We start from the raw sequence: 24,228 nt of genomic DNA on the forward strand, positions 1-24,228 counted from the left end.
GATGTGGTGCAGAGCCTGTAGGATGGCTGCTCTGCCCTATCACCTGGAAAAGCAAGGGTTTGTTGACATCCCTAGAAAAAGACCAAGTCAGAGGCAATATGGAGAAGGGTGCTGAGCACATGGCTTCAGTTTCTTATTTTCTTGTAGAAAAGGAAAGAGAATCCCTGGATCCAACTTGAGTAACAGGGAGTTGAAACAGCAGATCCTCAGAGCTTTGGGGTGGTCCAGACCCCAGCCATGGATCCTGCTGTGCTAATTATGGCTGATGGGCTCTGCTTCTGCCTAGGTGGTCCCTTCAGCGGCTTGGGAGAAGTCATCCACCGGGAGAGCGTCCCCATGCACACCTTTGCCAAATACCTGTTCTCTGCCCTGCTGCCCCACGATGCTGACCTGGCATACAAGCTGGCTTTGCGGGCCATGAGGTTGGTGCATGTTTAATTCTGTCTCTGCTCCCCTTTTTGCCTCTCTCCTGTGCTTGTTGGGAAGCTGGGAGATGCTTTGCAACTTTAGAGCAAGGATGGGAGTGGAGACAGGCTTGGAGCTTGCTGTCCATGGGATCTTTTGCAGTGTGCAGGACCACTGGGCACAGCAGCAGTGCAAAGAGGTTCCTGCCCTCCATTTGGGTGATTCCTGGTTTATAAACTCCATTTGTACAGATTTGTATGGGTCCAATAATGTCTGCTGGCCTAGCCCTCCACCCAGCCACTCACTCCAGGCTGGACCTGCCTGCCCCTGTGACAGGGACATCCTCTGCCAGAGCAGGTCCCAGGCACACACAGGACTGTCATCTGCCTTCTGTCTGCCAGGCCTCGGGCACCCTGCAGCCCTCCCTGCCTGCAACAAGGGCTGTTATCCTGGCACAGATGGGTGGATGGTTTGCCCCAGGCTGCAGGGTGTCACAGAGCCAGGTGGAGAACACAGTTGCATGCTGTTCTCCATTAAAACCCATCTCTGTCTCTGGGACTGGGGTTACAGCTGATGCTGAGAGCTGCCCTATCTCCTTCCCCAGTCCATGACACGCTTCAAACATCAGCCTGTGTATTGTTTTGACAGGGACTGGGTGGGTCTTGGAAAAGCTGGAATTTCCTAAACAAGTCAATGCTTGGAGCACTGTCAACTCCAGAACATCCCAGTGCTCTCTCCCTCTTACCACCATTATAAATAAGTCCTGGCCCAGAGCATTGCCTTTTTTCAGCATTTCCTCAGTGAAATGGAATGGGTCATCTCTCTCCAACACTGGGGGGAAGTTTGAAATCCCCCTATTCTGGAAAGAGCTGCTCAGGAGGCAGCCAGCCCTTATAAGCAGCCAAAGGCCTCTGTGGTGTATGGAAACACCATGTCCTGGCAGACCTGAGACCTCTGGCCATTGAACAGGACTGAGGGCCCCAGGGATGCCATCTCTTAATGCCCATCCCCTGCTCCCAGCTAGGACTCCCTGTCTTGGGGTATCTGTGTCCAAGGCTGGAAAAGTTGGGCTTTTGCTGCCCTGTGGTTACCTCAAGCCTGCAAGTGAGGATAGCAGAGACATTTGGATGCTCTTCATGTCCCGGCTGCAGTTTCCTTCCTGCATAACTAGCCATCAAGTTAGCAACTCCAGCACCAACTCAGGGGTTTAGGATTTGTCACCATGGCTGGTGACATGAGAATCCTGCTCCCAGGATTCTTCAGTCTTACTTCTCACCCAGGTTTTCCAGGCTTTTGGATGTGCCCACAAAAACAGGCAACCTAACCTGGCTGCAGAGGCCCTGGAGAAATGTGCTGCTGCTTCTGATCATAACCAAGCATTTTAAGAAGAACCAGATGATACTGTCAGGAGTTCTGCCGGGTGCTTTGACATGAAAGGAGCAGGAGGGGAGGAGGGATTTTACTTTTTTTTCTTCCTTTTTATTTTTCTCTGAGGTCTGTGCTTTTCCTTACAAGTTTATAAATCACTCCATGGATCTTTCTCCCCCCTTTCAAGTCAGTCTCAGATTGATCCCTGTGCCCATGTGCTGAGCACACAGCCTGGGGAGCCGCACACGTGCACAGCAGCAGGATGTGTTCAAAGGCATTGCTGCAGGCAGCTGCCTGCAGGCAGCCCCTGCCTCGCCTTGGCAGCACCTCAGGGACAGGAGGTGAGGCTGGGGCTGGGCTGGGCTGGGCTCTGATGGTGCCTCCTCCTGCTTGCCCTTCAGGTTGCCTGTCCTGGAGACCACGGCCCCATCCGGCGACGTGACTCACCCTCACCACCTGGTGTCGGTGGTGCCCAGCAGGTACCCGCGCTGGTTCACCCTGGGGCACCTGGAGTCACAGCAGTGTGAGCTCGCCTCCACCATGCTCACGGCAGCCAAAGGTTGGTGGCAGGGCAGTTCTGGGACAGGGTTGGTGGGATGATGGTGCACAAGGGCATGGAAGAGTTTTTCCTGGAGAGAGGAGGGGGCTCTTGCTTCTGCTGGCACTGGCAGAGACTGGCTGGGTGCCCCACTGGCCCCAGTGGTGCCCCACTAGCAACCTGCTGTGGGCAGGGCATGATGAGCTGGCCCTGAGAATCTGGGGTTTCTGGGATTCTTGTCCCAAAGGGCTCATGGTCCAGCCAGGCAGGATGGGAATTTCCAGTGAGGTGCAGGCAGGCCTTGCAGCCATGGTGCTGCAGGTCCTGGGTAGTGCCCCATGTGATGCAGGACCATGCCTGCTCTGCAGCACAGCCAGTTGCCAGGCCAGCAGTCCCTGCCAGGCATGTCATGAGGTCATGCCATGGTTTAGTTTGAAGCTGTTTATCCTTTCACCTCTGCTTTGTCTTTTCCACCCTGTGGTGATGATCCTGCACGGGCTATGGGAGAGAGAAGACCTCCCTGTGCACCAAACCAAAAGTGGCTTTTGTTGGATATGGAACCAGCAGTGCTGGGTAGGACACTTTGGTCCCGGCTGCAAGGGGCTCGTGAAAGACCTCATCGGTCTCTTGCACCTCTTCAGTTTCTGCCCAGGCACTATTATGGAGGAGAGCACAGGCTTTTCATTAGACATCCTCCTGGCCAGAAACCTACCCCATCAGGGTGGCAAGAGTCTTGTATCCCATGAGGGTCAGTGAGCCAAGCAGTTACCACTGCCCTCTGATGTCCTGGTGCTGCCACCCTGACAGGGAATGTTTTTCTTTCCCAGTGAGAGGGAAGGGAAATGAGCTGTCAGAAAGCTCCAACCTTGCTGCCTTGGCAGCCTCTTCTCTCCTTCCAGCCTCCTCCTCTAGGCTGCTTTACCAGGGCTGATGGTGTTCTGCCCGATTTGCAGTGCTCAGATGAAGAGCTGGTACTTGGCTTATCCTTCAGGTATTTTTCTCCCTTCCAGTGCCTGATGGGATGAGGTTTTTATGCCGGGGATGTAGGGCTGTTGGATTGCGTTTGTTTTTCCGACTATCCCCTTCCTCAGGTGTTCCCCTGCTGCAGCATGTCCCAGTGTGATCCTGCAGCCTCTTTTCCCCACGCCCCTATGAGCCATTTTAGGGAGGCTTGGATTTTGGTGGCAATGCAAGCGGCTGTGGTGGGTGGCAGGTGATATCTTTAGCTATGAGTCACCCGAGATGTCTCCGTGTGTCCAGGTGCAGCACTGGGTTTTTCACTGCTGTGCATGATTTGGTTGTCTTTGCATGAGGTTCATCTGCTCAGTCTATGAGTGGGAGTAGAAATGAAGCTGGAACCTAATGTGGCATGTTAGCACCTCTGGTCTGCACATATCCCAAAGGTCCCACTCCCCACACTGTGTCCCACAGGCACTGATAGGAGGGTAGGTGCAGATCATGATATTAATATGCCTTGATGTGTCCCTCTTCCAAGATCCTGCCCCATCTCCTGGTGCCATCATATATCCTAGCACCCACAACCTCCTGTAGCAGGAGTACTGCAGCACCCCATTGGGTATTGTGCCACAAACCCCCTTCTCTGGGGATAGCTCAGCCTGTCTCAGTTGTGAGTGCTGTGTGCCTGACCTGGGACAAGGAGGACCAAGGTGCAGCAAGTCTGGCTAACCCCAACCCAGCCTTGCAGAGGGAACTTGCTGGGCAAGACAGTGTGTGTGCAGCAAACAGCTTTTCCTCTTCTTCCTAATGTTCCTGGATGAAGACTGATGTTTTTGCAGCCATGCAATACTAGGCATCTCCCCAAGCCCCTCATTTTCTGGGAAGAGGCTACTCTACAGCTGTCAAACTTGCAGCCAGGGTGGAACATCCAGGTGCCTGGAGATGTCTGCTAAAGACAGGACGTGTCTGGGATCACTCAGGTTTGTTTGTCCTCTCTGTGAGAGGATGAACTTGAGTGAGGACGCTTGCTGTAGGATGTATCACTTCCTGGGGAGGGTGCTCCATTTTAGACTGTTGGACTGCAGGGCCTGATCCAGCATCACTGTGTGTCCCTCTGTGTGTGTGTGTCCAGAGGGGCTGGCTGTGGTGCAGGCAAGAGATGGGGCTCCAAGGCAAGTTGGGGGGTGCCTGAGCCATCTGACCGTTCTTGCTTGCTCCCAGGGGACATGCTGCGCCTACGCACGGTGCTGGAGGCCATCCAGAAAAACATCCACTCCTCCTCCTTGATCTTCAAGCTGGCTCAGGATGCATTCAAGATTGCTACGCCAGCCGACAGCAACTCTGACACGACACTGCTCAATGTAGCGCTGGAACTGGGGCTCCAGGTATGGGATGATGCTGGGGATGTTGGTGGCCCTTCAGCCCCTCTTGCTGTGGCAGCCGTGCTGGTTATGGTCTTCGCCAAGCAAGGTGTCCCCTGTGGATGGAGTAAATTGATCCCTGCATGGTCCTGGGCAGGGGACCTCAGCCCTGGGAAGCCCCTGTGCTCACTGTGGTTTGGGTGGAGGTGAGGCAGTGCCTGGTAGGTGGTAGCCCGTTGAACCAGGGGGATTTTTGGGGAGCACTGCTCTGTTGGGTGGCCTCACTAGAGCCCTGCAGGGCAGCCAGTCACCCCAAGTTTGCCTTGCAGGTGATGCGCATGACGCTGTCTACGCTCAACTGGCGGCGGCGGGAGATGGTGAGGTGGCTGGTGACGTGCGCTACTGAAGTGGGTGAGTTCATGTGCGCTGGGGGATCTGGCCTGCATGCAGTGGGAGCAGGGCTGGGCATGGAGATCCTTGGGTCATGCCTAGTCCTGAGCATCTGAGTTCTCCTGAGTCTCTCATTTCTTCTTTGGTAACTAAATTTACCTCAGAGCACCAGTTGACAGGGTTGGGACTGCAGCAGTGGCCAGTTTTGAGACTTGGATGGGTGCCCTGTACCTGTCCCAGGCCAGTGGTGGTCTCTGTGCCCTGCAGCATGGCAGTGTGGGTTGGCCTCTGCCTGTCCCCCTCTGCCCTGTCCCTCTTGGGGCAGAGTGAGGGACAGGGCTGTTTTTGCCCTGTCTGTGGGTCTCAGAGGAGCCCCATAAATTCAGTCAGGTTCCTGGGATATGCTGTGACCCCGGTCTTTTCTTGCAGGAGTGAGGGCCCTGGTGAGCATCCTGCAGAGCTGGTACTCACTGTTCACTCCCACGGAAGCCACCAGCATTGTGGCGGCCACAGTGATGTCCCACAACACCATCCTGCGCCTGAGCCTGGACTACCCACAGCGGGAAGAGCTGGCCAGCTGTGCCCGCACCCTGGCCCTGCAGTGCGCCATGAAGGACCCCCAGAACTGCGCCCTGTCTGCCCTGACCCTCTGCGAGAAGGACCACATCGCCTTCGAGACCGCCTACCAGATCGTCATTGACGCCGCCTCCACCGGCATGACCTACACCCAGCTCTTCACCATCGCCCGCTACATGGAGCACCGGGGCTACCCACTCCGAGCCTTCAAACTGGCCTCCTTGGCCATGACTCATCTCAACCTGGCCTACAACCAGGACACGCACCCAGCCATCAATGATGTGCTCTGGGCCTGCGCCTTGAGCCACTCTCTGGGCAAAAACGAGCTGGCGGCCATCATCCCACTGGTGGTGAAGAGCGTGCACTGTGCCACGGTGCTCTCGGACATCCTTCGCCGCTGCACCATGACAGCGCCAGGGCTGGCCGGCATCCCTGGGCGCAGGAACTCGGGGAAGCTGATGTCCACTGACAAAGCCCCCCTGCGGCAGCTGCTGGACGCCACGATAAGCGCCTACATCAACACCACCCACTCCCGGCTCACCCACATCAGCCCACGGCACTATGGGGAGTTCATCGAGTTCCTCAGCAAGGCCAGGGAGACCTTCCTCCTGGCACAGGACGGGCACATACAGTTCGCCCAATTCATTGACAATCTTAAACAAATCTACAAAGGCAAGAAAAAACTGATGCTGCTGGTGCGAGAACGGTTTGGGTGAGCCCCGGCTCCTGCCATGCTCACTGGCAGGGTCTGGCCGCAGCAAGGGGACTCGGGAGAGAAGAAGGAAGGAAAGTGGAGATCAGCTTCCCCCCATCGGCAGAGGCTGCTCTGTTCTGGTCTTCTGTTTCTTTTTCTTTTTTTTTTTTTTTTTTTTGTTTGTTTGTTTGTTTTCTTTCTTTTTTTTTTTTCTTTTAGTGTTACTCTTTCTTGGATTTAACCATTTCACACACTGAGAGGATCCAGAGATTCCTTGGGCACAAACCAAAAGGCAACCACGGGGAAAAAGGATGGTTTACTCAGCCCCCTGCCCTCTCTTGCCAATACCAAAAGCTAACCTGGAAATCTAATACCTCTTTCCTGAAGGACGTGGTCGCTGGAGGGATACGAAGGTTGCAAAGTGAAAAATCTTTAAAATTATGTGGGGAATTTAACGAAGCAAAACAAAACAAAAAAAAAAAAAAAAAAAGGAAAAAAAAGCAAGCAAAGAAACCTGCGACACTAGAACCTCATGCGTCACCAAAAGCGATGGCTTTGCAGAGCGCTTCTCCCGCCCGCCCGAGACATGCAAACTCCTCTATTTGTGAAGATACTTCAATAAAAACAAGTAAAAGTAACTGTTCTCAGGGATTGCTTACTAAAAGTAACACAAAAAAAAAGCATTTATGATACTGTAAATACTATAGTATATGTGTCAATTATTAAATTGTAAAGTTATAATTATTTATAATTCTGTCTTTTATTTGGGGGATACTTGAAATTGTTGTGGGCTGGGGCGATTATTTTTATTATTGCTATTATTATTATTATTGTTATTATTATTAAAACTATTATTTAAAAAACCCACACAAAACCACAGACAAAAAGAGGAGGAGGCACGCGAACATTTCTCAGGTTCCCATGGCATCGTCAGCAGCAAGAAGGGTGTGGGGGGGAGGCGAACATCTACTCGACTCACAGCCCTGGGACAGACGGACGGACAGATGGATGGAGGAGCAGCAGCCCAGCAAAGGAAAGGAACTCGGGGCGATGCTCACTCGGACACACGCAGATGCTGGCGATGGAGGACTCGGCCCATCGCAGGGCAGGTGCAGGGTGTGAGTGCCTGGGCGGGCACCGGGGCTGCCGGCTTTGGGGGAGGGAGGGGCAGCCGCATCACCCTCCTGCACCATTCCCAGCTCATTCCACCTCCGTGGTGCAGCCAAGGCTGGGCCCTTCCCAGCTCACCCGGCGCTGGGGGCACACTCCAGCCCCAGGCCAGTGGCTCTTCAGTTTTGGTTCATTTCTTTGCCAGCAGGTTGGGAGGGCTGGGGGGGGCCAGGGCCGGTCTGGATGGTGACTTGTAGTTGGGGAACGCGCGTTAGTTATCTGCTGTCTGGTTTAATTTTTTGGCAAGTGACTTGTGTCCGCGCTCTGGCCAGGAACCCAATTGTACTCGGTCTGTGTCGCCACCGAAATAGCAGTCTTCAACCAGTCTGTTTCTCTCTTTTTTTCCTTCCCTTTTTTTTTTTTTTTTTTTTTTTTTTTTTGCGTGCGTGCGTGTATGTGTGTGTGCGACCTCTTCATCTGATGTTTAATAATAAAAGGGATGAACGTTACTGCCTGTGTCTTTCCTGCCTTTCTCTGATGTCGGGGGGGGGTCACCACACTTGTGCAGTGTTGCAGCCCCCTGTGGTAGCCAGCTCCTGTGCCCCGAAGAGGGGGACAGAGCAGGGACAGGGCACCCTGGTTGCTTCTGGGTGCAACTCCCTGCCATGTACATTAGCAGGTCCTTGCCCATGCTGGAGACACTGCCCTACCCATGCCAGCTAGGCCGGCGTTTCTCCGTGTCTTGATCCATCCTGCCGCAAGCCTGGACCACAGTGAGTGTGCTGAGTGTGGAATGGGGTGGCAAGGAGTTGTAACTCAGGGTTCCTGGGCTGCTTTTTGCAGGGTTTGCTAAGCCCCAGGCAAGCTTGGCCCTGAGGATCAGAGGAGATGGGGAGGTGCGCAAAGGGGAACACTCTAGGACCAGGGGGATGGTCCTAAAGAGGCTTTGGGAGCTGGAGGAGTAGGGCCATGCTGCCTCTGTTGCCATCCCAGCCAGTGTGGCAGGGGGCTGGTGGTGCTGTGTCAGAGTTCTCCTGCCATTTTGCCAGCTGTCTCTCCCAGGTGAGTCCTGCTGGCTCTCCCAGCCCCTTGAGACTACCCTGGGTTGAGGACACATTGCCCATTTCAACCTGAGCAGGACTGTGGGACAGCTGATGCTGAGTCTCTGCCAGTGGTGGGCTGTGAGCCCCAAGCTCCCAGGCTCTGACCCTGCCAGCCTCAGGCAGCCCACCTTCCCTAGCAGGGCTGAGCACATCCATCCTCAGGAGATGGCTGTTGTGCCCTGGGCTCACATCCTCTGTTGCAAGCATGGACACTGCAGCCTGGCAGGGAGAGGCATCCTCCACAATTTGCTGCCATCCCTATTTCCCCATTTTGACCTGCAGGATGGGGCTCAGGGGCTCCCCCTCACCACACATGCTCCTCTAGCAGTCTGCCATGCCTTCCCATCTCCTTCAGGGCCGTCCAGTTCCCCATCCCCCCAGCCAGAGCCACACGGCTGCTGCAGAGAAGGTCCTGGTTTAATGCTGCAGCCCAGCCTAGAGTGAGCCCTGTGACAACATGGGTGACTATGCCCAAACCAGTCCTGTCCCCAAGGCCCCAGGCTCAGCTGTGCTTGTTGATATGACGGGAATGAGCATGCACGGCTTCCACAAAGGCACCCACATGTTCAGGGTTCATGTCAGGGTAGAGGCCGTGGCCTAGGTTGGCAATATAGCGTTGGGTCCCAAAACTCTCCAGCATCTTCTTCACCAGCTCGCCAATCTTCTCCTGTAGGTATGGTAGGAAACCATGTGTCAGACTAATCCAGCTCAGGTTTTTCACCCCCACCAGTCCCCCTCAGCTAGCCTGAGGGGATGCTGGGACATGAGCCAGTGCTGCAGGTGGCAAAGCTGAGGTAGAAGGCCTTTAACACAGGCTTGAACTAGCCCGAGTTGCTGGCACTAGCCATGGCTCACCTTGGGTGCATAGAGAGCACATGGATCCAGGTTCCCTTGCAGGGTGACATCTTTTCCTATCTGTGCACTGCAGCAGGGAGGAAACAGGTGAGTTGCTGCATGTGGTAGAGAGACCGAGAGCAGCCAGGTGCCTGCAGCCCCCACCGCAGGACACCCAGGACCCCTCAGCACAGCCTTCAGAAGCTGTAGCATGGTGGCCCAACTATCCCCACCTTTGGAGCAGCAATGTCCAGGCCTGGGATGCCTCAGGGCAGAGGAGGAGGTCAGAGTACCTGGTCTGGGATCCTACCCAAACACCTGAGCCCTCAGTCAGACTCTTACCGAGCTTCCTGGGGCCGGATGGTCCAGTCGAGACCAACGACCTCATAACCGGCGTGGGCCAGGTCACGCAGGGCGTAGTGTGCATCCTTGGCAAAGATGATCTGTGGAGGGAGGAGATGGGCAGCCACTGCTGTGGCTCAGACACCTCTCCACAGGCTGGACTGAGGGAAGCAGGCACCATGGGATGCACCCCTCTCCAGCAGTGCCCAGATGTCAGGGTCAATCCAGGTAGCCCTGACTCACCATGGGCACCAGGGGCAGTGCCTCCTCCTTCAGCTTGCTCTTGACAGCCTGGGCAATGTCCCGGATGTAAGGCAGGGCAAAGTCCTGAAACAGCTCTGGGCCCAGGTGCCCTGCATGGGACTCAAACAGCTGGAGCGCCTGCCAGGGACACAGATTCCTTTAGGCTGGAAGAGACCTTTAAGATCATTGAGTCTAACAATGAAGCACTGCCAAATCCAGCAGTAAAGCGTGTCCCCAGGTGCTACATCTATTTGTCTATCAAATACTTCCAGGAATGGCAACTCAACCACTTTCCCATGGGGTTGGGAGAGCAGCAACTCAGTCCCTCCTCCTCCTTCCAGATGCTGGATCCTCTCTGCTCCCTATCCCCTGCCTTCCTTCTTGGCCCTGTCCGCACTGCCCCAGGACACACCTGCGCTCCAGCAGCCACCTGCCCCACCAGGTAGTCAATGATGACATCAGCCAGCAGGCGTAGCAGACGGTGGCTTGCCTCGGGGTGACGGTACAGCCAGCTCTTGGCCTTGGCCATTGTAGTGGAGCCACCACCTTCAATCATGTAGGACATGAGCGTCCACTGTGGGGAGGAGTGAAGTGAGGAGAGTGATGGAGATGAAAGAAGACACAAAGTTCCCAGTCACGATGCTGAAGGTAGGACCTGTGAGCACCCCAGAGCCTGGGGCACAGCTGTTCCTGCACTGAACGCCTCCCATTACGCACCCATGTAGCACTCACAGCTGGGGGTGCCATGGCTGGTTTGACACCAGACAGCAGAGGAGCCCATCAGGGAAACCCACAGAGAGGAGCCATGCTCCTTACCGGTGCCCCAGAGAAGCCGATGAGCGGCACTTTGCCCTCCAGGCTGTGCCGTGTCAGTGTGATGGCCTGGAAGACGTAACCTAACTCTGCTGTGACATCCACCTTCTGTCGCAGTTTCATCAGATCCTCCACCTCCTTCAGGGGCTCTGTGAATGTGGGTCCTTTGCCAGGGACCATGACAACCTCCATGCCCAGTGCCTGGGGACAGGGGAGAATGGAGAAGCAGGAATGGAGCAGCCCTGAATTCTGCCCTGTTACCAGCTGCTGTTCCGTGTGGCATTGGCCATGGCTCTTACCTGGGGCACCACCAAGATGTCAGAGAAGATGATGGCAGCATCCAGGGGGAATCGTCTTAGTGGCTGCACAGAGGAAGAGGCAACATTACTGAGGGGTTGCAACTCCCTTCCCATGGAGGACCTGGTCAAGCACAGGAGGTAGTGGAGTCCCCAAGGGCTGCACAATTTACTGAGGCCATCCAGGATGGCCAGAACCAAGGTTCCTTCCCATCCCCATCTGGGCAGAGAGAGGGGACGCACAGACCCCTGAGTGATGCTCACCTGCAGTGTCAGCTCACAGCACAATTTGGGGCTCCGGCAAGTGGCAAAGAAATCCTGTGACGCCCGTGTCTCCCGAAACTCTACGAGGGACCACCACAAATGTTACCGGGTGCTTGCTGAGGCTCCCTCGCTACTCCCCGCACGCCTCCACTGCTCACCTGGCAGGTAGCGCCCTGCCTGCCGCATACACCACACCGGGGTGTGCTCCGTCTGCTCCCCGCGCGCCGCGCGCAGGAACGTGTCGTTCTTCAGCTTGGGGAAGCCTTTGGGGCTGCGGAGCAAAGAGCAGGTACAGGGTGTCACCCACGAGAGGTCTGGCAGCCCTGCCAGTCCCCCACGACTGGGGCACAGGGTGCCAGAGTAAGTGGCTCGTCCCCACTCCCTGACCGCAGAAGAGGCTTGCGCCCAGCTGTGACAAGTGCGATAACTTCTCCCCACCACAGCCCAGGACTTCTTCCTGCTGAGGACCGTGAGGCCCCCGGGAGAGGCGATGCGCTGCCCAGGGCGAGATTAAGTTATCGGGGCCACCAGTTGCTCCCGCCTGGAGAGATTTGGGACGAGCGGGGCGGGCAGTCCTGCATTCCTCCGGTCTGTGCCAGGCCACGCGTCCCCAGCCTCGCGGTCCCCAAGCTCCCCGTCCCCAGCCTCTCGTCCCCAAGCTCCCCGTGGGCTGTGCGGCTGCTGGAGTCCGGCCTGCGTCGGGGAGGGGGACCCCGACAACCGCGGGGCCTATGGGAACCCCAAAACCTCCATTTGGGACTAGGGACTTAACTAGCTCACCAGCGGCCCTGCTGATCCCTCCCAGTGCAGGATCACCTCCCTCCCTCCCCGCCCGGAGCCCCTCCAGTGACCCTGTAGCGGACTCTTGTGCCAGTACCATAATCCCAGAGCCACTCCAGCGCCTCGGCGGTGTCCGGAGAGCCACACCAGTGTCCCCAGTACCGGATCTCAGCGCGAAAGCACAATCCCCAGTGCTCCCACAGTGCCAGATCGCCCTTCCCAGAGGCACGCCAGTATCCCCCGGCAGGCGCCAGAACACGGCCCCGTTACCACACTAGGAAGAGACACAGGCCTGCCCGGTCCCGGTTACTCACAGGAGCCGATCGCCACCCGCCATGCTCCTAAGCCGCTCCCGGCCTCTCCGTTGCCTCCCGACGCGGCGCGATCCGCCCCCGTCCCGCCCCGTCGACGCCGCCATCTCGACGTAGTCCCGCCTCTCCGCCCGCTGCCATTTTTCCCCGCCCCTCCGTACGCTGCCATCTTGCCCCGCTCCTTGCTCCTCTGTACGTGGCACGGGCGCCGCCATCTTGCTCTACGTCCGCCCCGCCGGGCGCCGCCATCTTGCCTGTCGGCGGGCGGGGTTCGCCGTAAACCGGAGGGGCGCGGAGCCGGTGCCCGGAGCGCGATGAAGGCGGGCGGGGAGGCGCCGCACCAGGTGCTGGGCCGGCTGCGGTTCCTACTGCAGTGCAGCGAGTGCTTCCGCCGCGCCCGGGCGCTGCCCGCCGCGCTCTGCTACGTGCCGCGGGAGGTGCAGTACAAGATCTGCAAGGACCCCTCGGCCCCCGCGGCCGCCGCCGCCCGCAGCCTGCTCAGCGTGTGGGACAGCCCGGGGCCGGCGCGGGGCGGCAAGCGGGCGGCGCGGGCCACGATCGAGGTGCGGAAGGGCGGCTGCCTGCGCGCCACCGGCGAGGAGTACTGCAACAGCGCCGGGCTCTGGGTCAAGCTCAGCAAGGTAACGCGGGGGCGGCGGCCCGCGGAGGGCCCGGCCCGGCCTCGCCTGACCGCCGGCTGTCCCCACAGGAGCAGCTGGAGGAGTACCGGAGCGGCTGCGATCTCGAGGAGGGATGGGTGCTGGTGTGCAAGCATGCCGACGGCGGGGACCGGCTGGTGCCCGTGGAGTCCACGGAGCGGATCCAGCGGCAGCAGCAGCTGTTCGGGGTGGATTACAAACCCGTCATCAGGTGCGGGGCCGCCGCCGTGTCCCGTTGGGTCCCTCCCCGGGAGCGCGGAGGCGCTCACCCCTGTGCGGGCTCGGGATGCTTCCCCGCGGCCCCTCCTGCCCTGGGCTAGGGAACCCCCGGCCTACTTGGACAGGTTTCATGGAAGTGAGGCAAGAGGGATGCCGGATGTGGAGTGAATTGGGTTTGGCTCGGGCACTGTGCTTGTCACATGCCCAGCGGGGTGTGGAAGGAGTAGACGTGGTTGGAAAGGAAAGGGCAACAGATGATGCTGGAGATGATGGAGGATGGAGCACGGTGGGGCTTTAAACGCAAATCTTCCCCTTGCAACTACTCCTCGATCAGCAATTTCTTGTTCCTCTGGGATGTTCTCACTCCACTTCTCTGTGTTGTTTCAGATGGGAGCAGGTGGTGGATCTGACATACTCCCTGCGCCTCGGAGCAAAACCCAGGCCCGTGGAGCAGGATGAGGCTGCAGTAGAGAAGCTTCGGTATGAACTGTTTCCTGGCTTCTGCTATGGTGGGGGACAAGCTCCTGTCTCTTGTGACTGCCCACACAGCCGTGTCCTGCAGACCTGGGGCAGAGGGGGGAAGACAGGCATCTCAGCCGTCTCCTGCAGACCTGGGGCAGAGGGGGGAAGACAGGCATCTCTGCACAGCACAGTCTTGTCCTAGATATGCCTGCAAAAAAGCAGGAAACTGAGCAAGGCAATCAGGATGTGGCCCTTCCTTTTTTTGACCCATTAGCCTGGCTGCCTCTGGCTCTCCAGACCCAGTAATCCCTTTTCCCTGCTAGGTTTGTGCCCCCAACATGGACTTATGAATGTGATGAGGACCTGGTGCATTTCCTGTATGACCACATTGGGAAGGAGGATGAGAACTTGGGCAGCGTTAAGCAGTACGTGGACAGCATCGATGTCTCGTCCTACACGGTGGGTTAAAGGGACAAGGCTACATCAGCCCCACTGTGCTGTGGGGCTGGGGAGCATGGGTACTGCCTGCTGTGCTGCTCTGGCCTGGACTGCACTCTGTCTGAGGATGTGGGAGAAAAACCTGGGGAGTATCATGCAGCATATTGTATAATGTAGCCCCTGGAGGGACAGTGGTTTGAGAAGCCACTGCTAATATTAGCTGCAAAGCTAATGTTAGGGAGGGTTTGATACTCTGTGTTGTGTCTGTGACCCCAGAGCACCTCGGAGGGTCAACCCGAGTGTCCTGTGTGCTCTGCACTCCCAGTGTCCACCCACAGCCCAGCAAAGGGAACAGGCCAATGTGATACCCTCTGACACGGAGATTCATGATGAAAGTAACCACTAAAGAGAAGTTTATCCTACACTCATCTGATCTTCCTTCCATTCACTTGCCCTCTTCCAGGAGGACTTCAATGTGTCATGCCTGACCGATAGCCATGCCGACACATACTGGGAGAGTGATGGGTCCCAGGGCCAGCACTGGGTGCGGCTCAACATGAAGAAAGGCACCATTGTCAAGTGAGTCATCTCTCTCTGCTCTATAGAGTCATTTCTGCTCTACATGCTGGCTAGTGACTGGGGCAAGCTTTGCCACTCCCTCTCTGCTTGAGTGTCATGGCCCAAATTTGCCCTGCACTCCCTTCCCTTCAGCTCTTACTCTGGCTCTGGGCTTGAAGTTGGTTTTAGCATTATCACAGGTACCTGGGCATCCCAGCTTGGTAACAACATGACCAAGTGATGAGAGGGAGTAGCAATAGGTGTTCAGATGCAATTGCCTTCTCCTTAATGTGTGCTTCCCTTTGCAGGAAGCTGCTGCTGACAGTGGATACCACTGATGAGAACTTCATGCCCAAGCGGGTCGCTGTGTATGGGGGCGAGGGGGACAATCTGAAGAAACTGAATGATGTCGGCATTGATGAGTGAGTGGTGGAGGTGCACAGGGTGTCATGGCTCTTGCAGGGGCCCAAGCTGCTGAACACTAGCCTTAAGTAGGCATGCAGTACAAGCCAGGCTCTCTAGGATGCGGGTTCACTCTGCCTACAATAGCATGGTACAGTCATCAGAGCTCTCCTCATCCGATTGTGGGACACATCAGAATCATGGTACCTGGACCTGAGTCAACAGCAGGTTCAGGCATTCAGCTGTAATTGTAAGCAAGAACTGAGTTCTTGCCATAGGCTCCCATTTCAAAAGATGCAAGCTGTCTTCCCGTACAAGTGTCTGAGTGGATTTTGGCAGGATGGGTGAGGGAACAGCCCTTTAATCCTCATCTGTTGTGTGTTTGCAGGAGCTATATTGGGGATGTGTGCATCCTTGAGGACATGACAACACACCTGCCAGTCATCGAGATCCGGATTGTGGAATGCAGAGGTAGGGCTGGTTGTTGTGGCCACATCCATAATGCACCTGTAAAATACTATACATTAAGAGTTTGTTCTGTGACTTGCACTTCTTCTCCCTGTGGGCTGTTTTAGATGAGATTCAAAAGAACCATGGGAAACTCCTGGGAGATCTGAAGTTTTGCAAGTTCTCAGCTTTCATCCTATCTTTCTCTGCCTTCAATAATTTAATTATTTTTCTCCTGTAAATGCCCTGCTTCTTCACAGAGGTATTTGAAGCTCACAGTGCCCAACCCCAGAGCTGGTGGAGCTGGTACATTCCTACTGTTTTTGCTTATAGACCTCCTACAGTTTATTTAAGGCTTGCTTCCTTGTGATCTTGACATATCATTCATGGTCTTCTTTGGCAGATGATGGGATTGATGTTCGTATCCGAGGCATCAAAATCAAATCCTCCCGACAGAGGGACTTGGGGCTCAGTGCTGACATGTTCCAGTTGCCCAATTTGGTGCGTTACCCTCGCCTAGAAGGGACTGACCCTGACCTGCTGTACCGACGGGCCGTGCTCATTCAAAGGTACTGTGTGGAGGGGGGCAGACAGGTGTCACTGCCTGCAGGGATTGATGCCATCTCCAGCACGTACATGGCTGGAAGCTGTAAAAATACGACACCTCTTTTGAGACAGATGTCCTGGACACTGGAGAAAATAGCAGTCATTTGGGGACAAAGTGGACTCTCTGGGGTGGCTTCCTTGTGCTTTCAGAGGAGTTCTATAGCTCAAGTTTACAGTGTCTTGTGTGTCACATGCACAGCATATCTGTGCAGTGTCGGGGGCAGGTGTATGCAGAGTCACTTGTAAGGGATGCAAAATCACTGCAGTGCCCAGGCACTGGGAATTTACTACCAAAGGCTTCATGAGGTAAAAAACTATGCTGGGTTTGGTTTGGATCAGTTATTTTTCTGCTTCAGGGATGTATGGTCTGGAATAGACATGCACAGATCCCCATCACTCCTTGTTGCAATACCTTCTTCTTTGGGATTTAGGTTCATCAAGCTCCTGGACAGTGTCCTGCATCACTTGGTGCCAGCCTGGGACCACACTGTTGGCACATTCAGCAAGCTCAAGGTGAGCAGTTGGCTCTCTGTCTTGTTGGGGCCTCAGTCTGGCAGGGTGATGGTGCTCATGCTGTGGTAAGGGAGGCAGCCAGGGCTTGTTGCCTTTAAAGCAGCTGGAGGGAAATACCTTCCTGAGGTCAAGTCACTAAGACTGTGAAAGGTGATATTGTTTATTTTCCTGCTAAACTGCTGATGTAGAAGCATGTAGCTGTGGGCTAACAAGTAGACTCAAACCAGAACATTTCACCCTCAAAGGGACTTGGATCATAGCAGCACTAGGCATGCAAGCTGGATCCACATCCCCTCCAAGATCTCAGCCCAGGACGCTCTGTTCCTGTGCTTCCTGCCAGCAGCTTTGAGCTGGCTTGTCCAAACATCAAGGCTTTTATCAGTAACATTCTTCCTGGCTTTAATAAGCTTTTGCTTTTCATCCTTTACATAGTGCTGAGTTCATCCCTCCAGTTGTCTGTTTTCCTTACATCCTCTCCAAGAATACACATGCTGGATATTACCAGGATAGCCCTATTCTGTGTGTTTCCAGGCCCAGTGTCAGAAAGTACTGTAATTCCTGTGCCAGGTCAACACGGACCTAAAGCATTTGGGGTTTTTTGTTTGTTTAGAGGAGCTGGCTTTGATTACAACTAAAAGGGATAGTAAGACCAGTGTTCTGGTGAGAGTGAGGGTAAAGGAGCAACACTGGAGTGTGAGCATCAGATGACAGCTGGTGGATTCAGGGCTGAGCTTGTTATCTCCCTTAGGCCAGAATGCAGCATCTTTCAGAGGCAGAGGGGAAGCAAATACTGTCAATGAGAATGTGTCTGTGTGGGAAGGTCCTGGGAAAGGGAGGTGTGATGGCTCCAGCAGAAAGCAGATGACATGTTTTGTGGGTCCCTGTTGGCAGCACATCAAGCAGTTCTTGCTGCTGTCCAAGAAGCGCACAGCTCTCATTACCCAGTGTCTGAAGGACTCGGAGACCAGCAAGCCCAACTTCATGCCAAGGCTCTACATTAACCGGCGCCTGGCCATGGAGCACCGGGACAACCCTGCCCTGGACCCCAGCTGCAAGAACGCTGTCTTCACCCAGGTACTGTCCCTCCTGCAAGGGTCCCTGCTGCTCTGGGGAGACTAGGGCATCCCAAAATCAAAATGATCTGCATTAGGATGGGTGGAAGGGAGAGCTTGGAGCTGGAGACAGACCAAGCCTTCAAGGCTTCTTCATGTGACTCACAGGCTCTGTAATTACAGGTGCTGATGATCCCATAAGGAATGATACCTATGAGGGATTTGGGATCTCTGAGTTGACATCTGTACTCTATCTTGGATGCTCTCTATGGCATGTTGTTAGTGGAGAGTGTAACAATCCTGTTGCACTAAAAAGGCAGCAAAGAATTTTTGTGTGGCAGCAGTCAAGTAGCTGCATAGAGTTCTGTGTTTTGGTTTTACAGCAATGCTGATCTTCCTATGTGCATTCTCTCCCAACCTCCAGTAGATCTGGGGCTCTGTGCATGCACAAACACCCCAAACTGCTGTGAGACTTTTGTGTTTGATATACCTGCCTTCATGTGGCACCAGTTCCCCTGGAGAGGGGATACCAACCTTGATTGTCTCTGCTTGTTGCAGGTATATGAAGGCCTGAAACCCTCAGACAAGTTTGAAAAGCCTCTAGATTATAGGTAAGCAGTGTCTCGGGAAGGGAAGGCACCATGCAGTGCTGGGAGCTGTGTCCTGCCACAGCAGGGTGTTTGGGAAGCCCTGTGCTGTACTCCGGAGAGGGTTTGCTAGGACAGGAGCCAGCTCAGCCATGGGATCAGGGTCCGTTCCCCAAGGTGTCAGCTCCCTACCGAGGATGCAGCTGTCTCTGGAGATTGAGATCTTGTCCTGTGCTAAACTCAGAATGTTCCACTCTAGTCCCTTGATGTCCCTGCTGTGCCTGTCCCAGCACCTCCTTGGCTTTGAGCAGCGCCTCAGGTGATGCCTGGTTCTCCACAGGTGGCCGTTGCGTTATGACCAGTGGTGGGAGTGCAAATTTATCGCAGAGGGCATCATCGACCAAGGTAGGGGCTGCAGGAGGCCAGAGCTCCTCTGGAGCAGTCGGGGGCTGATGAGGTGACTGTTGCTGTAGGTCCTTTGGTTTGGTTCCAATGTTAATTCCTGTGGAGGAGAGAAGGAAGGCAGGTTGCCTTGTCCTGCCATCTCTGACCGTGACCCAGATAAAGAGTGCTGTTTGCTGGGAGGGGGACCAAACTTCCATTAGTCACTAACAGCAGCTTTACCAGTGCCAGTGATCCTTCTGGCTGTTCTCCACAGTTCAGGCAGGGATGTTATTTATTTTGTCTTGCTTTCTCCAGTGCCATAAGGCTCTTTGAGGAGCCTTCTGCTCAACCCAGGGCCAGGTTGGACCAGAAATCCCCATCTTTGCTCCATAACTCTGAGGATCAGCACCTGGGGAGTTCACATCACTAAGAATGCCCTTCTTTTGGGGTTGCAGGTGGTGGTTTTCGGGACAGCCTAGCAGACATGTCAGAGGAGCTGTGCCCCAGCTCAGCAGACACCCCTGTGCCTCTGCCCTTCTTCGTGCGCACATCCAACCAGGTGCTGTGCATTGGGATGTTTGGGGCAAACCCTTCCATGCCTGGCCATGCAGCACTGTCCCTGTCCCCTTGCATGCCAGGGACATACTTACTTACTTTAAGCTTTTCTTTGTGAGGGGTTTGCTTTGTGGCATTTCATTTTAAAATATGCTGACAAGTGCCTGGATACTGGTCTGTCTCTGGGAATATTGCTGGGGGGATGGGGCACTTTCCTGTGAAAAGTGCCCAGAGGCATGGGAGGAGTAGTTTGTGGTGTTTCATGCTGTGCTGAAATTATGACTTGGAGTTTTGCCTCTCACTCCTACAGGGTAATGGCACTGGAGAAGCCAGGGACATGTATGTCCCCAACCCCTCTTGTAAAGACTTTGCAAAGTACGAGTGGATTGGGCAGATCATGGGAGCAGCTCTGAGGGGCAAGGAGTTTCTGGTAAGTTTTCAGCCCCATCCCTCTAAGAAGATTTGCTGCAAAGGGAGTTGATAGCCCCCTCCTGCAGCCTGTCTAACAGGAGAATGGAAAGGCTCTGTGGTCACATATTGGGAAAAGAGGTATTTGGGGCAAACTAGTTTGGAGAACTCACAGTCTGAGTTTTGGGGGATGATGCTGAGAGCTTGGGAGACAGTATTTGGTCTCTACTCAGCTATGATGAGCTCTGCATGTAGAGGGAGAAGTAGGGAAGGCTCTTTGTGTCTGCATTGTTGAGTCCTATCTCTGTCTTCGGGGAGGTCTCATTTTGACACAGACTCAATAAAGTCTCTTTTCTTCTTCAGGTCCTGGCTCTTCCTGGCTTTGTATGGAAACAATTAACAGGGGAAGAGGTCAGCTGGAGCAAAGACTTCCCTGCTGTGGACTCCGTGTTGGTGAGAGGGACAGGGAGGCTGTGCCTATCCTATTCCTTGTGGCACTCAGCAAGGTGCTGATTTGTGTCCCTGTCCTCATGTACTTGATTCCTCTTATGATATGTCAAATAAACACAACAAAGGGCAACTTTCAGCTATAAGGATGCACCAAATGCTCTTATAGAGATGCAGCCATGCTGACTGCTGCTCTAAGCATGCAATGGCTCAAGGTCTGCTAAACAGCTTTAGGGCAGCATATCCCATGTTGTGTCATTGTCGCTTGTCTGGGAAGGGAGAAGATGAGGACTTGGGCACATCACTGCTCTCTGGCAATCTCTCTAACATGGACTTATTTGGTGCCTGGACAGGTGAAGCTCCTGGAGGTGATGGAAGTCATGGATAAAGACACCTTTGAGTTCAAATTTGGGAATGAGCTGACCTACACGACAGTGCTGAGTGACCAGCGCATGGTGGAGCTGATCCCCAACGGCAGCAACACCGCTGTGCGCTACGAGGACCGCAGGGAGTTCATCCGCCTGGTGCAAAAGGCTCGGCTGGAGGAGAGCAAGGAGCAGGTGACACTGTCCCACCCTGTGGCTGGTCATTGGCTCTCAGAGACCTGCCCCCAGCCTGTTTCTGGTAAAATGCACTGTGGTTAGCATCCCTGTGCTCATGAGGGCAATGGTATCCAACCCTTTCAGTGGGGTACTGGAGCCTATGGAGCTGTTGAGAAGCAAAGTGGCTTCTAGTATCACTGGTGATAGGAGGTTTTATTCATAGCTCTGACACAGGCTTTCTCAGTGAATGGGGATGCATCTCTCTGGGATCCTATCCTGTTCCTTCAGGTTCCTTGGAGCATGTGCTGAGCAGTCACATGGCTTGAATCCAGTAGAGTCTCTAGGCTTAACCTTGAGTCAGGGAAATGGACAAGACATGCTGCTTACCTGCCTTTTCTCCTTTTCAGATCATGGCCATGCAGGCTGGGCTGCTGAAGGTGGTACCCCAAGCTGTTCTTGACCTCCTTACATGGCAGGAACTAGAAAAAAAGGTCTGTGGAGACCCTGAAGTCACAGTGGATGCCCTGAAGAGGCTCAGTAAGTGAAGGGCTTTGCTGAAAACTCTCTTCCTGAAAGCAAAACTGTCTTCTGTCTGTGCTGGCACAAGGAGAAGTGTGGGAGGCCAGTATTAGCCTTTCTTACAGTGATAATATGGTCCTGTGTACTTCTTGCCTTTAGCTGAGTGCTGATGGGGAGACAGAAGTGTCCTTTGACTCCGTCCTGGGCCTCATAATAGAGGCTGGGGCATCCCTAGGCTGCCAGTATCTGAGCCCCTGTGGAGCTGAGATGTGGATCTGGCTGTGCTTCCTGGGAGGGGCCTGACCATCTATGTTTCTTGCACCTTGGGTCTATGTGGTCACACCCTGCAGGCACCTACTGCCAAGGAGGGAGGAGCTCGGATCTTTATTAAACTCTTTTCTGTATCCTTTCTGACAGCCCGGTTTGAGGACTTTGAGCCACAGGATACCCGTGTTCAGTACTTCTGGGAAGCACTCAATAACTTCACCAATGGTGAGCAACTTGCTCTGTCCATGTGTATTTTGTGCCATGACAGCTCCTGCCTGCTGGCTGGGAGCTGGGAGGGAAAGCAAGCAGCTAGGCTGAAGGGACTGCTCGCTAGTGCTGGGGGTACCTGGAAGCAGCTGTACTGCATCTCACATCCCTCTAGGGTTTGCTGATGTCTTTGCTTTTCCTTCACAGAGGATCGCAGCCGCTTCCTCAGATTTGTCACTGGCAGAAGTCGCCTTCCAGCACGGATCTACATCTATCCAGACAAGATGGGGTAAGTCCATTCTTCTGTAGACTGCAAGGCTGACAGAGCCCACACCACAAGGGTGGGTTGTCTGGGCTCCCTGCCTTGCTGGCCTGCTGGTTCTAATCAGTTTGTCACCTTCTCCCCAGCTCAGAGACAACAGATGCTTTGCCAGAATCATCCACCTGCTCCAGCACTCTCTTCTTGCCCAACTATGCCACGTAAGTTTTGGTGCTTTCCCATGTCTGGAGGACTGTGTGTGGGCTCTCTTCTTAACCTTGGTGCTGACCTGTTGGGGGCCATCACTTTGCCACGCTTACATCCCCTGCCTGTTCCACATGGCTGCTGAGTTTCTCTCTCTGAGACCCTGGTGAAGCTTATCCTCCATTTCAGAAAACATCTTGTCCTCTCAACTGGCAAATGCAGCAATGGCAGCTCCTCCTTACCTTTATCTTTTTTCCTTCCTGCCATCCCTAGAGCCAAGGTATGTGAAGAGAAGTTGCGCTATGCTGCCTATAACTGCGTGGCCATTGACACAGATATGAGTCCGTGGGAAGAGTGATGTTGCAGCCTGACCAAGCAGCATGGACAATTGTTCAAGAAAACCATGCAGTGGGAAGCATTCCCTTGTCCCCACGGGATGTGTATATATATAATAAATATATAGGTGTGAAGCCTGGCTCCCAGCAGTTGACGTGAAGAGTTGGGTCTTCAACAGGGTGGGAGCTACCTTGGATTGTAAATGTGATTGTGATGATGGAACTCTGGCTGAGCCCTCCTGCATCAAAAAGCTGGTAGGCTTTTGTAATGAGTTTCTTCTCCACATCTTCTTGTAGCTCCACAATGCTCAGTCCTTCCAGGGTGCACTTTGCTCAAACAAAAGTGGGGTAAGGAGACAAAGCTGCACAGCAGCTTACAGCACAGGACAGAACTGTGAGCTGCTGCTGAGACTAGGGGATGGCCAAGATGCTCAGTGTGTCCCGACCATACTCTGTTGCCTTGTTCCTGCTCTCACATGAGATCAATGGAAATTAAATCATTCATCTAGGATTAAGAAGGATGGGGCAGGCTGGTGGCAGGTGCTGCAGGGGTGCCTTTGGCCACCAGGTGTCATAACAGACCTGCACAGCAGGACTGTGGGAGATTCCAAAGGGATTCCCATGCTTTTACATCACACCGAATCTGAGTTCCTGTCATTCATGGCACCTCTTACACAGCAGCGACTGCTGGGGAAGCTGCATCCTCACAGTGCACTCACTGTCTGCTGGGAACTGTCTGCTTCCCTTTAATTCTTTTAGTTCTGCATCCAGCATGCTGGTGGCCTGGCAGCTGTTCTTCCAGGCTCTTTGAGCCTCAGTTTACCCCTGAATGGCAGTATTACAACTACTCTCTTCTAGTTCTCATGGAGATCCACTGTCAGGGCCAAGTTCATCTTCCAGACTGCAGAGGTTAAAGCAGTTGCAGGCATGGCAGTGCCAGGCTCTGCTCCCCTCCTATCATCCGTGGGAAGGGACATGGAAGTTTCAGGTGAATAGGAAAAGCCTTTGCCCTAGGGCAGTGTAGAAACCAGGTACCAAGAGTTGGAGCTCCTTGAGTAGATGGACGCATGCTCTGTGAGTGAGAAGTGGGCAATAAAACCTTCACAACTATTTGGAAGTATTTGTGGATCTTCCCATCTCTGGGCAGGGCTGGTCATTGCCTAGCACTGGGAGCTGCTCAGTGTTAGTCTGTATTTATACCTCCAGCTCCATCTTCAGCCTGTGTGGTCTGTTGGACCTCCACTACTGTGAGTCACAGAATCACTGGGGCTGCACTGGAACAGGGCTGATGCTGTGAGTTAAGATTAATCCTGTCTTAATGTTTCATGGCTTTTTCTCCTCTGTTGAAGGAGTCTGTCATCCAGAGATCACTTCCAGTTTTAAACAAAGTCCTTCCCTTCACTAGTTTCTTTTGAACATGTATTCCCAGATCTGCCAAGGAGGGTTGTTACTAAAAGGGATGTAGGACCAGGAAGGAGCATGTGCTGCCATCTGCATTGTAGTGAGTGGAGAGAGCACAGGGTGAATTAGGGAAGCTGTTTATGGCAGCCCTTGCCTGCAGCAGGGCCTTCCATGCTCAGCTGGGTGGGTGTGAAGTCCTGTCTGCTGGAGGAGGTCTTCTGTAAATCCTAGAGCTGTTCCAGAATTGAACATCAGCCACAAAGCCATCTCTGTGGCTTTGTGGCTGATTTCAACCAGCAGTGTGAATGGGAACAGGAGCGGAACCAGTGCAATACTTTTATGTGCTGGTGGCTGAGTCACTTCCTAGGGTGT

At 54.3% G+C, this 24,228-nt stretch overlaps 3 protein-coding genes across 3 annotated transcripts in view; 2 read left to right on the plus strand and 1 right to left on the minus strand.

Annotated features, from left to right (window-relative positions):
* Positions 1–6,439, plus strand: part of ZSWIM5 (zinc finger SWIM-type containing 5) — a 95,307-nt gene extending 88,868 nt beyond the window's left edge. Inside the window, exons 10-14 of the mRNA XM_066555903.1 lie at positions 287–422; positions 2,175–2,332; positions 4,490–4,653; positions 4,959–5,040; positions 5,449–6,439. Coding sequence (XP_066412000.1) covers positions 287–422; positions 2,175–2,332; positions 4,490–4,653; positions 4,959–5,040; positions 5,449–6,311 — 1,403 coding nt within the window. The 3' untranslated portion in view covers positions 6,312–6,439. The remainder of the gene's footprint in view (positions 1–286; positions 423–2,174; positions 2,333–4,489; positions 4,654–4,958; positions 5,041–5,448) is intronic.
* Positions 6,440–8,901: 2,462 nt separating this feature from the next.
* Positions 8,902–12,469, minus strand: UROD (uroporphyrinogen decarboxylase). Its single transcript, XM_066555932.1, has 10 exons — positions 12,389–12,469; positions 11,453–11,565; positions 11,295–11,374; positions 11,034–11,096; positions 10,738–10,935; positions 10,334–10,495; positions 9,922–10,059; positions 9,679–9,779; positions 9,358–9,424; positions 8,902–9,169 (listed from the first exon to the last, which is right to left on the minus strand). Exons 1-10 carry the CDS (start codon positions 12,409–12,411, stop codon positions 9,005–9,007), a joined length of 1,110 nt encoding a protein of 369 aa, XP_066412029.1. The 5' UTR covers positions 12,412–12,469; the 3' UTR covers positions 8,902–9,004.
* Positions 12,470–12,657: 188 nt separating this feature from the next.
* On the plus strand, positions 12,658–22,590 carry HECTD3 (HECT domain E3 ubiquitin protein ligase 3). Its single transcript, XM_066555411.1, has 21 exons — positions 12,658–13,026; positions 13,095–13,255; positions 13,651–13,743; positions 14,049–14,184; positions 14,627–14,742; positions 15,030–15,143; positions 15,512–15,594; positions 15,974–16,139; positions 16,608–16,689; positions 17,581–17,763; positions 18,300–18,352; positions 18,669–18,733; positions 19,168–19,271; positions 19,578–19,697; positions 20,039–20,128; positions 20,476–20,682; positions 21,072–21,201; positions 21,601–21,675; positions 21,865–21,946; positions 22,066–22,137; positions 22,394–22,590. The coding sequence occupies exons 1-21, from the start codon at positions 12,700–12,702 to the stop codon at positions 22,476–22,478; spliced, it is 2,544 nt and encodes an 847-aa protein (XP_066411508.1). The 5' UTR covers positions 12,658–12,699; the 3' UTR covers positions 22,479–22,590.
* Positions 22,591–24,228: the final 1,638 nt, after the last annotated feature.

Source organism: Molothrus aeneus, chromosome 9 (assembly GCF_037042795.1).
Source record: "Molothrus aeneus isolate 106 chromosome 9, BPBGC_Maene_1.0, whole genome shotgun sequence".
Taxonomy (NCBI): domain Eukaryota; kingdom Metazoa; phylum Chordata; class Aves; order Passeriformes; family Icteridae; genus Molothrus; species Molothrus aeneus.

Bases quoted from the DNA above. Each gene is read 5' to 3' on its own strand.
- UROD (XM_066555932.1), bottom strand. From the start codon at position 12,411: ATGGCGGGTGGCGATCGGCTCCT. The intron at 11,566-12,388 runs GTGAGTAACCGG...TTTGCTCCGCAG, and splicing joins GCGGGTGGCGATCGGCTCCT to CCCCAAAGGCTTCCCCAAGC. The intron at 10,060-10,333 runs GTGTGTCCTGGG...TGTCCCTGGCAG, and splicing joins AGGTGGCTGCTGGAGCGCAG to GCGCTCCAGCTGTTTGAGTC.
- HECTD3 (XM_066555411.1), top strand. From the start codon at position 12,700: ATGAAGGCGGGCGGGGAGGCGCCGCACCAGGTGCTGGGCCGGCTGCGG. The intron at 17,764-18,299 runs GTACTGTCCCTC...TGCTTGTTGCAG, and splicing joins AGAACGCTGTCTTCACCCAG to GTATATGAAGGCCTGAAACC. The intron at 21,202-21,600 runs GTAAGTGAAGGG...CCTTTCTGACAG, and splicing joins GGATGCCCTGAAGAGGCTCA to CCCGGTTTGAGGACTTTGAG.